The sequence below is a fragment of the Lathamus discolor genome, chromosome 3, assembly GCF_037157495.1.
Source record: "Lathamus discolor isolate bLatDis1 chromosome 3, bLatDis1.hap1, whole genome shotgun sequence".
Classification (NCBI taxonomy): domain Eukaryota; kingdom Metazoa; phylum Chordata; class Aves; order Psittaciformes; family Psittacidae; genus Lathamus; species Lathamus discolor.
In genome coordinates, this window is record NC_088886.1 from 141,918,846 (window position 1) to 141,931,298 (window position 12,453).

The 12,453-nt window shown below is 37.2% G+C and overlaps 1 protein-coding gene across 5 annotated transcripts in view; it reads left to right on the forward strand.

Moving 5' to 3' along the window:
- The window catches only part of VTI1A (vesicle transport through interaction with t-SNAREs 1A), a 274,299-nt gene that overhangs the window by 10,671 nt on the left and 251,175 nt on the right, over positions 1 to 12,453 (forward strand). For all 5 annotated transcript variants that reach the window (XM_065672264.1, XM_065672260.1, XM_065672262.1 and 2 more), the window contains exon 3: positions 3,208 to 3,318. In XM_065672264.1, coding sequence (XP_065528336.1) covers positions 3,208 to 3,318 — 111 coding nt within the window. The remainder of the gene's footprint in view (positions 1 to 3,207; positions 3,319 to 12,453) is intronic.

The following is a 12,453-nucleotide window of genomic DNA, read 5'->3' on the forward strand; positions in this document are numbered from 1 at the left end:
CTGGTGTGGAGTATCTGAATGTTATTTTTACCAGGCTTTTAAAGAAAGGTGAATGTTGTGATAACCTCAGAGAAGTTATCTGAGGATAAAATCTAGCATGTGCTAAAAGATCTGGATGGAATTAGCATTTTTGAGTGAAATTCTACTTTTAAGAAGAAGACTGTCACTGTGTGTTATTTGCCTTTGTTTTATGAGGGACACATAACAAAATTGCTTTGTTGCAATTACTAGGTTATTCTTATTTAGGCACTTGTTGTTGTTTTTTTTTTTTTTTGTAAGTATAGATGTCTATTTTGGTTCCAGGACTTTGGAATCAGAATCAAATAGCAAAGCTTTGAGGTTTTATAAGATACAGTCCAGATAAATAAAATACTGTATTATAAAACAGAAACTGTCCAGAGTGATTTCATGTGGAAAAGTTCCTGTGGGAGGAGGAGACTTATTCTGGGGGGTCTCAGTGGACAGCATCAGCAGCACTGCCTTACTTCGTTGTAATTTTGAAGGGAAATACTACTGGCTGCTCTGCTTGAAGCTGTGTTTTGTGCTTGGAGTGTACTGAGTGTTGTTAGGAGCAAACCTACTAGGTTAAACCCCTGAGGAACCTTAAGGATTGGCCTGGTTTATGAATTTGGTCAAGAGTTAGGTACCAGAATGCTCAGCTTCACCACAGTGGTGGTGGTGTGGTTTAACCTCCAGCTGGCAACTACGCCCTGCTCTGCCATGTGCTTACTCCTTCCCCAGTGGGATGGGGGAGAGAATCAGAAGAGTAAAACTGGGAGAACTCATGGGTTGAGGTAAAGACAGTTTAATAGGAAAAGCAGAAGCCATGCGCACAAGCAAAGCAAAACAAGGAAGTAGTTCACCACTTCCCATCTAAGGTAGGTGTTCAGCCATCTGCAGGACAGCAGTTCCCTATCACACGTAACAGTTACTTGGGAAGATAAACACCATCACTCCAAATGTTCCCCCTTTTTTCTTCCCCCAGTTTACATGCTGACCATGATGCCATATGGCGTGGGATATCCCTTGGTTCAGTTGGGGTCAGTTGTCCCCCTCCTAGGTTCTTGTGTACCCCCAGCCTGCTTACTGGCAAGGTGAGGAGCAGAAAAAAACTTCACTCTCTGTAAGCACTGCTCAGCAATAACGACAACATGCCTGAATTATCAACAGTTTTCAGCACAAATCCAAAGCATAGCCCCATACCAGCTATTATGGAGAAAATAAACTCTCTCCCAGCCAAAACTGGCACAGGTGGCAAATTTGAACATAAGTGGTAACAGAAGTTTGAGCTTGTAGGTTTTCAGAAGAAAAGTTGAGCTTCTGCAGATGTTTTGAGGTTTAAGTGCCAGGTTATTTTAAACTTTAAATAGAATTTAGTGCTGTTCTTGCTTCTATAGTAAAATAAAAAATAATAAAAAAAATTATGACCAGTAATGTAAGTCCTGAAAGTGAAGTTCCATGAAATTAGATTGCATTTAGGTTCACACCTGCTTGGAACACTATCTTCTGCATGACTTCCTGTGGAAATTTATCAGCCCTGCCACAAAATACACCCATTTAATCTCATGATGGAATGAGATTAAATGATGGCTGTTGTTTGGCCTAAATAAGCATGCTTCATCATCATTTCTTGGATATTGCACTCTCTGATGCTGACTCTTTAGAATGAACTTTTTGGGTTTCATATAGTGTGCTGCAAATTCTGTATTCACTGGGAGAGAGTTTAGTTTTTATATGGTAGATAAGAATTGAGACTTCATTAAAATATCCCGATCTTGCAGATATAATTATATATCTATGAGGGATGTTTTGTATGTTTATAGAACATTTGAGATCAAACATGTTGCGATTAAATTGATAAGAAATAAGTAATTAATTCCAGCTATTGGTTTAATTTATAATACTCCTTTGGAAACTTAAGCCTGAGTGAAAGAACTGCTTAAAACTAGAAATTGCTTTGTATGTTTCAGTTCATTACTGACTATTTAATTAAAGCCTGCTTTACAGTTTATTATTGAATATCATTTTGTGTAATCAGAATAGATCAGGCAGAATGAATTTTGAGTATCTGGTAATTCTATTGATTAAATTCAGATGCTTTCCTTGTGATATGAGGATGAAATTTCAAAGTGTAAGCAAGTGATTACATAGGAATAAACTGCAGCTGTCCCTTGTGAAGACTGTAACCAGTAGCTTGGGATCCTAATTGAAAGGCGTTTCTGTTCCAATGCCATATTGCTCAACTGAGATCAGTAGGAGGTGAGTAAATATAGTTTCAGGTGCCTACAGCAACCAAGGAGAGGTGTTCTTTTATCTTTTTTAAGTAAGTTGGAAAGATTTTAAAAGGCAGGTAAAGGATTCTTCAGCTGTGCAAAACAAAATTCCTGAATAGGCAGCACCATGTAGAGGAGGCTCCATGACCCAGTGGGCAGGTAATTAGCAGGCAGCTCTGTCCTGGTTTATATCTTCATTTGATTTTCTGTACCTCTGTGCCATATTCTTGTGTTTCAGGCCCCTTTGTATTCTGTGTGGCAAGAATAAATAGAAAACGCTGTTGAAAGAATATATCGCTGAGGTTTTGATGCATTTGACTGTATAAAAATTCATAAATAGTATTGTCATTAAATTCTGGAGTTCAACTATTTAATATACCTACATACAGATTTGGGATGTAGGTTTAGGGAGTCAGTTCAGGCATTGTAATTCTGCTGAATAAACAAGAATTACTTTGTTAAACACAGATGCTGGTGGTCCATGAAACTTTCAACATGTAAACATATACACACACATATTGACACATGTATATGTGTGTATATATACACATATATGTATATAAATAAAATGCCTTGTTCAGCCAAGGGTTTCTAATAGCACGCTGCTAGATGGAAGCAGGCTTTCTTCTGAACTACACTTATTTGCAGGAAGCTATTTAACCTCAGTTGTACTGTTTTCTTGTAATAATATGTATTCATCGTATTTGGAGTTGAAACCCAGAAATACTTGACTGGAATCAGTCATCTTCTCAGTGTTAATAACATTAATTCTGTCCCCTGTTTGTTGACTTAAGGCTGTGTAAAGATTTTGATACATTGTTTATATATTGAGGACTAAACAGCATTTCTTGATAAAGAAGGAATATTTCTACGTGTTTTTGAACAATTTAGGTAAATTCATCTTGCTTGTCTCTTCTTCATTTTTACTTACTAGCTTGAGCAGATGGAACTTGAAGTTCGAGAGATCCCACCTCAAAGCCGAGGAATGTACAGCAGTCGAATGAGAAGCTACAAACAAGAAATGGGAAAACTTGAAGCGGACTTCGTGAGTTTTTTAACGTATTACATAAAGGAAGATCTATGAGAATTTTTAAAATATAATAATGCAGTTATTCAGGCAACTTAGAGGCTGTTTTTGACTACTGTGAGATGAGTTCTGTGTGTATCTTGCTGTATTTATGGACAGATGAAAACCAAACTGGGGAAGAGAAACTTTTCCTTTTGTAGCTGTCTCATATCAATATTCAAGTTGCTAGCCTGCTGTCCCTTTGCCTGGATCTGAATTGTTTCTGTGCCATTCAACATTGTGCGTGTTCATGATGTGGGCAGAGCAGTCAGTTTTTAATCTGATTTCTCAAGGAATGACTGGTAGAACATCTGAATTAATACTTAAATTGTAATGTACTCTGTATGTACTCTGAATTGAACATAATAGTTTGTTTAAGACAGCTTGTGGTAATGTGGGCAGTAACATGAAAATATAATCTCCAGTCCGTGGAGTTTTTTAATGTAATTTATCTTACGTACACTACATTTCTTAGTCTCTGTGATTTCTTTTCCATTGCACTTAGATTCTTCTTGGCTTTTGTACAAATCGGTTATAAATACTACATTTTTTCAAGTAATGGATGCAAACTAACAAGATTCCTTTGTCTAGGGGCTTCTGCTACAGTTATCAGTCCTTTTTTGTGACTAGGATTTGCACGGCATAGATTTACATAGAGACAAAACTGTTCCCTGTAAAATCCTGAAAAAGTTCAAAGGGATTGCAGAGTGTAGGAAAATGCTATGTTAATTGGCAGCAGCTCAGTTCCTCCAGGGTAGCAAGAAAGAAATAACTAGTAGCAGTATTTTCCATTCACTGCAGAACTGTGAATTTTTCTTGGGTTGCTGGCAGCAGTTTATTCCTTCAGGGGAGGGGATTCAATGTTTATACCTGCAGCCAGAAAATCCAGCTGGCTGTCACTTCTCTGTGCTTCTGCCAAGTTGAGGAGTTGCACAAAAATGTATCAGTTAGAAGATGGTTGCAGGTTTGTGAAGTTGAAGGAATGTTGGGATAAAAAGACTCGCCTCAAAATTTCATGCCATTTCTCTGTAGGGAGTGCGTATGGCCCTGCTGGCTAAACAGTGGCTTCCAAGAGAGCAATATCTGGACGTAGGAATTGTCTCTATATCTTCTCAGATGAGGGAGAATTTACTGTCATCATATGCTTGTTGCTGGCCTGTTTCTCTATGTAGACAAGCAGGGAAATTGGTACTTTCCTATTGCCTATCCTGGGCAATAAGGAATGGGAGAGTTCAGAACTGGACTCTTTAAAGATGTGGAGAAATGTGTAGAAGAACATTATAGATGTGGAAGAAATGCATCAGAGCACTAGGAGTTACGTGATCGAAAGAACCTGACTTGGCACTCAGAGCAATGGAGCAAAAACAATACGAGAAAGAGGAAGAAACAGATCGTAATAATGGGGAAAAAAACCCCAACCACCCAGAACATCAAGGACGGCATTCAGCAGAAGATCAAGGAAAGTAAGTGGAGTGAAGGATGGAACAAAGTACTGAAAGAAGGCAACAGCAGTGTGTGAAAAAAATTCAGTTATATAGAAAACAGTGTAGTTACAACTAAATTCCCTACACAATTCCAGTTTTTAAGTACTAGCGTTTCTCTAAGTTTATATTTAAGGGTTTGGAAATTTTATTTGATTATTCTCCAGTCAAACAACAACTTGTTGGAAACTGTATAACAAAGTGATTCAGTTGTGAGTTCAAAGAGGGAAGAGGAGGAAGGAAAGGATATGTGATTTTGACTCTATAAGCTGCAGGGCCATTGAATTAGGAAGTAGAAAATATTTGCTGAAATGAGAGTTCTTTTGAGTGTTCTGCCTAAATATTGTCCTGAATGAGTTGTGACCTGTTTGGCTGTAAGCAAAGCATACAGGGCTTTAGCAGACCTTTATGGGAAGCAGATCAAAGTACTTTTAAAATTAATTCACTTTTATAGATGGAGCAAAATTCTTAACTCGAAATGATGTTGACAATTTTGGGTTATGATCAGTTTACAGGTTTGTTGGTCAAAGTTCTTAGCTCTTCCAAAAGGCACACAGATGTGAGCTTGCAAAGTTTAGTGTTCTTTATAAATAGAGTTGGAATCTCAGCTGGATCCCATGGTATTTTGGCTTGGCCTTTCTTCCTGTGTGAAGTAGAATGTGCACTGAGCAGAGGACATTTCTCAATCATCTTGAAGTGTGGGTTTAATTTTAAAGAAATCATTTCTGTGAAATGAATTTAAAAAATGATACACCTCAGTGTACGTTCTTTAAGTTTGGTATTTTGAACATGAAATGAATGCAGAACTGGCACTGGTAGTTTCCTTTTATATTCATCATAATGAACATGAGTTTTGATCTTGTGGTTATTTGTATGACTTACAGCATCTTGAAATCTTTGCTTAACCAAGCAGTTATGGAAAACAGCAGCACAGTAACATATTTAAAAGTTAGAAGGAAACATGACGGACGTGGACTGTTCACTCTTTCCTTGCAGAATGGACAACATCAAGGTTTATTTGGGACATGTAATATCTAATTGGTGAGTTTATTTGATCTTGACAGTATGTATAATAATGACAAAATACTGTCACTTTAATATTATTTACTAAATGCTGTGCTATCTTAATGGAATATATGGTGAGTTTTTTTCTATGTACCTTGCTATGCCAGAAGTATGGTCTAAAAAATATGGATTTAAGCTTGGTTGAGCTGTACTTTGAAAAGTTACTCCATGAACATGGTTTGTTCATCTTTAACTTTCAAATATAATAGGAACAAATAGCAAATAGGAGATTTATTTCCCCTTACTGCTAATCCTTGTTATCCTGAGTCATGCCTGCAGTTAGTTATCAGTGCTCTGCAGCCCAGAGCTGTGTGTGGAGGTGATGACATCTCCCCCATGCACTGTATTGCACACTGATGTTTGGTAACCTACTAAATTGTGTTAAATCACATCTGAGGGGAAAAAAGGCACCTTGTTCCATTTTGGTTTTCCCTCCCTCTTGGAGAGTAATGGTGTTAACCAAAAAATAAAAGAACAGCTCAATGTTGTCATTAAGTCTTCAACATAACACGGTGAATATGTATGGGGAAAATTAACAAAGCAAGGATTGCATCTCAGCTTAAGACAGCAGCAGTTTCTGAAGCTTGCCTCAGTGTTGTGCAGTCTTCTATGGGGAACAGATACCTGGGGAGAAATATAAGCACAGGGCAAGCATCAAGTGATACTTTGCAGAAAAGCTGTATATGCATCTCAAAAGGCTCAGTTTCAGGCTTGCTTGCTTACTGCATGTGATAAATACATCAAAACAGAATAAAACAATGAAATCTTATGCTGCCTTTCTTAACTTGAAGATGTAGATTTTGGTTTTATGATCTTGTTTTCACTAGTATATACCAGTACTGCGTTTTTATAGAGGAGTCTCTTTCTGTTAGGTCGGGGTGCCTGAGCTGTATGTAATTCCAAAACCTGGGTGGCTCTGGGGCTCCTGCTCCCCTGGGCTTGCTGGGTTGCAGAGACTGTGATAATGGCTCTATCTTGTGGCTCAAAGTGGAGTTGCAGCCCATGTACTTGTGCTTTCTGGGTCGATTAAGGTCTTGGGTCCACCTGTGAAAGAGTTCCTTAAATTTATAACAATCTTCCTATGAGCAGGCCTTTTTCCCACACCTACTGATGCACGGTTCATAGAATCACAGAATCATAGAATGGTTTTGGTTGGAAGGGACCTAAAAGATCATCTTGTTCCATGGGCAGGGACATCTTCCAGTAGACCAGTTGATCAAAGCCCTGTCCAACCTGGCCTTCAACACTTCTGTTATATTGTTTAAGCTTGTAAACATTTTGTTTTGAACTATTTCAGATGTAGAATGTCCAGGGTGACTGTCTGCATGAAGTAAGTCCTGAAAAAAGAAATCCTCGTATTGTAGTCTTATAAGTACATGGACTATAGGTATTGTTTTTCAGATAAAGCATTTTTTGGTAATTGTTACCTAGAACAGCCAGTGATCTTTAAACAGTGGGGATATGCCATGGTAAAAGGCTTTCCAGATTTTATAAACATTCTTTGACCTGAATCTATCCCAGTTCATGTGAAACTGTAACTGTATAAACTTAGCAAATGTATGGTTATCTGCTAGCATTTGTATTCACTCCAGGGGTTCCATGTACTGGGTTAATGTCAAGGCACCTTAAAAAAGAAAAGAGAAAAAAGAGGCAGGCATTTTCCTGCAAATCTTACAGGTGAAGTATGAGGCATTGTCCTGGGTTCAAATAGATTGGGAAATATAAAAATCCAGTAAGACTGTATTACACAGTAATATTCTTATTTAAAAAATGAATACTACACAATCAGTGCTCAAAGTGAGATGTATATTCAACACCAAAACCAGCCATCAAATAAAGTAGGTGGCATAGGAACTGTTCCTATGCGGTCATGTCAGCAGTGAGACAAATTTTGCAAGTAATATTTGTTATCGATCCAAGAGACAGTACTCATTCCATTTAAAGACTCAGACTTGGTACTGATTGTGGTTATTCTGGCCTTCAACTTAAAAAAAAAAAAAAGGCGGGGAGAAGTCATACATGTGTAGACAGATTGTACAAAACCTGGCTAAACATTTAAACATTTTTGGCATTCAACAATAGCTTCAGTTCATTCAATAGTGAAGATAGATATTCACATTTCATACCTCCTACAAGTTCCTTTTAAAATCATTGTTAAAATGGCAGCTGCTGTTAAGCTTTTAAAACATTTATGTTGATAAGTAATGGAATTTCATTTGATAAAGTTAGCTCTTTTGTGTGACTTCTGAAGTACCACCTGAGTCCAGGAGCTCACCTGCACAGCTATGTCATATATTCTGTCTGCTTCTTGCAAATACTACTCCCCTTACTTCAGGTGCAGTCACCCCCAGCCAAATATTTATATGGGTAGAAGTGCAATGAATGACATTTGTCAAATGACATGTTAGTGGACTGTTATCTTTATAGCCAGACTCTTTCCTAGCTTTCTAGTTTGAGCTGAACTGTTGCTGTTGGATTATTTTGATTTATAAAGCAAAGCATTATTGCTTTATAGTTGCAAAATCATAAACTGTGTTGTGCGGGACAGATGTCTAAATCTTCACAGTTGTATCCCAATCATGTTACTAAAACCAGGGGACCCTCTGAGTGTACACGTCATGTAAGCATGTGCACCCTGCATGGGTAGGCACACACGTCTGTAGGGGAAACCTGATCTTGTTGACAAATGCAAAACTTTTTAAATCGGATTAGGTTTTGCTATGTGAGTACTGCAGCTCTTTTGAACTGTGCTGTGGAGGATTTGTTTTACTGCGCTCAAGATTAAACTGATTAAGTTTCAGGAGAAGGAATTTGAAATATCTCACCATGTACTTTGATAATCTAATTTTGTGAAAGCATTTTGAGAACAAATGTTCCTTCCCTCTGCCATTGTTATCGATACTGTCACCTTCTTGAGATAAGTAATCAGTCCTCTACACTGTACTCAAACTGCTCTGTATAGAGGAGCTGGTTTTCTTTCCTCTGTTCCTTTTCTAATGACTGCTGATACGGTATTTGGTCTGCTTGGCTGCTGCTGAGCCTTAGGACGACTTCTTTTCTGTAGAGTCAAATTCCACATTGTCTTCAGTTTGTTTTTACTTGTGTCCCCACCTTTGCAGGTTTGTAGTGAAAAAAGGTGGAGTCATTTGACATTTTTGCAATGACTTTATAATACTGACATTTTAAATGGGGAAAAAGTGATACAGGAAATAATGTTCTTTTTTGGTAACATTCAAGGCCTAAATTGACTTTCTGATAAAAGACTAGGAGGTGGTATAACTTAGATCCTCTGTAGAAAACTCACCCTAATTTATCTACATCTTGAGAATTCTTTTTTATAGTTTTTTGTAGAACTACGGAGAAGGAAAGAAATTTATTTCACCATGGAATTTACTGGGGAGTACATGCTTTTCCTTAGAGGAAAGTGTGATAGATGGGAGTTAACATGCCTAATTTGTAATTAACCTAAGGGGTTATGATCTTCTTAACTGAGATCCTGAGAGGCCAGACCAGTGAAGCACACCTTAACTGCATTCTTCTCTCAACTGACTTCACCTTGATACTGATAGGAAATTCTGTGTATCTCTCAAGAAATGTTGCTCCTCTTAACACCTAGGGATAAGATTGGTGAGCTTTGTGGCTTGCTGATTGTTGGCCTTCAGCAAGTCTGTGGTTGTTGTGGTGGAGGTGATGCACATGATTTTAAGAAAAACCAGTTTGTGAAGCACTGGGCTTGGCTGAGTGATTACAAATAAAGGTGCTTTCAGAAAGTGATTTGGTGAGTCTGATAGTATTTGTGTCTGGATGAGTATTTGTGAAAGGCATAATGACTCATACAGTGTTCTATAAGGATTTCTATCTCTTTCTTTCCTTTCTCCCTTCACCCACAGAATGTTTCTATATTAAACACAGCTGAAAAAGGGGTCTATGGCAGAATTAAATACTTCTGTAAAATAAGCTTTAAAACATGTAGAACAAATTCAGCATAATATGAGCTCTGCCTTTTCCACTAAACATGCTTTCTCACCTGGAAGTCTTTGCCAGCCCTCATCAACCTTTCCCAGGTAGACAACTGTAATTTCTCTATTTACCATGTAATTTGTTCTTATGTTAAAACTTCTGTTTCTTGATATACTAGAATTAAATCTGTTTGCTGTTTTTCCCAGCAGATGCTATAGGAAGCAATGTCCATTCAAAATTACTTCTAGCCAGCTAGTGAGTAAAGTGACTTCATATACAGAAGATGAATGCTGTTTTTTTGAGAGGCAGAAGGAGGAAGACTTTAATGTTTCCCAGTTCCTTGGTGATCTCTTATTTTAGTCAAGTGATACTTCTCTATCTGTCATGCAGAAAGAAGCAAGCTGTCATTGTCCTGCTTTCCATAGCAGCAGTTATAAAGGTTCTGCAGTTGGAACATGGGTGTGAGATGCAATGGTGAATAAAGCCAAACAGACTGTGCCTCACTCTACATTGTATTGCTCACCTGCAGCCATATAAGTAGAAGTTTGATTTGGTTTCTATCATGAGTTAGAAACGTAAATATTTAAAGCAAACAAGCTGAGGAAAAAATCCCTGTCATTTTATCATGCTTGCTTTCCAGACTAGAACTGCCCTCCCAAATTCTTTAATGTGTTTATTACTTTTTTCTTTTCTTTTTTTTTTTTTTTGGCTTTTCTCCAGCTAGAGCGAGGATAATTTGTGTTTGACTGTGAAATAGGAAGAGACATGTGCTACTGATAAAACAAAAACGTAGGGAGAAGGTACCCGTTTGGCACTGGGGGGATTAATTACATCCCTTTTCAGATTTCTTGATTTGTTTGCTCGGGAATGACACTAGATGGCACTGTTTGTTTGCAAAGCAAGGCCTTTTCTTTCCTTCCTTCTCCCCCCCCCCCCCCCCCCCCCCTTTTCCCTGTTTCTTTTTTTCTTTTTTTTGCTTTGGTAGTAACTGAAATTACTGTTTCATGAATAAAATATTTCTGGTGGGATTTGCATTTCTATATTGGCTGAAGATACTGTGTTGAATGTTTTATTAACCAGCCCAGTGCAACTGTCAGCCTATTAAAGAGATCCAATGGACCCTGTTTAGCTAAATAAACTAAATAAATCCAATTCGTCAAATTGTGTTCCTGGCTGTTTATTTTCCATTCTTTTGATGTACAGTTTATTTTAAGTTTAAGCCACATAGTTTTAAAAATTAATGTGAAAATAGAGTTTAGTGTTTGAAGCATGAGGAGACTAATTGCCATGGTCAAAAATAGCTTTCCGTTATGGTGAAGTTGCCATCTGGTAACTGGTGAACTTCTTATTGGTGACTGATCAACTGCCCTGTGTCAAAAATTAGTTTGGCAAACGAGAGGTTAATGGCTTTTTTTGCCTCTTTGCTGGGTTCTGTTGCTTTCATGAAATGAAACTTGAAACGTAAGCACTGCTGTTAAAGGTAGCTATTTCTACCCAACTTCAAGAGGTTTGTGCTTCATCTTCATATTTTCTCAATCAGAATTCAAGGGGAAAATTTTATATGATCATTACATATTAAATGCTTGTTGAAATTCCGATTGCATCATAGGCAAATATTAGAGCATTAAAAAAATCTCTTTGCATAACTGAAGGTATTGTGTGTCTGGTTGTCAAACAGCTGTCAAGCTTTACAAATAATAGAATTCATTACATTCTGCTAGTACAAATAATATTTTAGTTACCTTGCTTTTTGCTGAAAACCTTTGCCATAGAATGGTAGGAGACAGGCTATAAATTTATGGTAATGTTATTGGCCTAGTAAAAATTCTTCTGTGCCAGTTAAAAAATCCTGGAAATGCAAACATATTCCAGATTTGTTGATAAGTGAAGTGAAGAAAAAATGATGTATGTATTCTCTTTTTCTTTCTGACGCTTTCCATAGCGCTCCTTTAGTGATGTTATATGTTAACTTTTGTGTGTTTTACAAGAAATGGAAGTTGCCACGTATCATGTTTTTCATAGTTTTTATGATCTCAGGTTTCCAAAAGTGAAATACTGAAATTCAGTGTAATAGAAACAGAGTTTGGTTAAATTACATTTCTGGCTTTTCTCTCAAGAAATCTACTATAATGGATTAAAAGTCCATGTGAACATGCTGGTATGAATTTGGTAGTGTCAGGGATTCTTAAGGAAGATTATTCAATCAGTTATTTTTATCTTTTTTTTTCATGCAAATTATGGTTGAACTTAACTGAAATTTATATTTCTGTTGCCACCTCTTTCCCAAACTCTAACCCAAGAGCAAAGTAGATATTTATGTAGATGTCCTCAGTGTTGGATAGAGTGCTATTTCCTTGTGTAGGTAGACTTTTATTTGTACTGAAAAATACTAAATTTCTTTAATATTTACCAGTTGTAAATATTTTAAGATGCTATTTAATAACTAAACCATACAGTGTTAGCCTGTTTTTTTCCCTGATAAAACCTTCCCATTTTGTGCTCTGAACTGGTTCTTTTTAACATACCAGTAGTAAACACTGAAGGAACTTCATGGGTTTTTAAAACTGTTCAGCACAGGTAAAAGGAGATGGACTTTTACAGAAGTGGA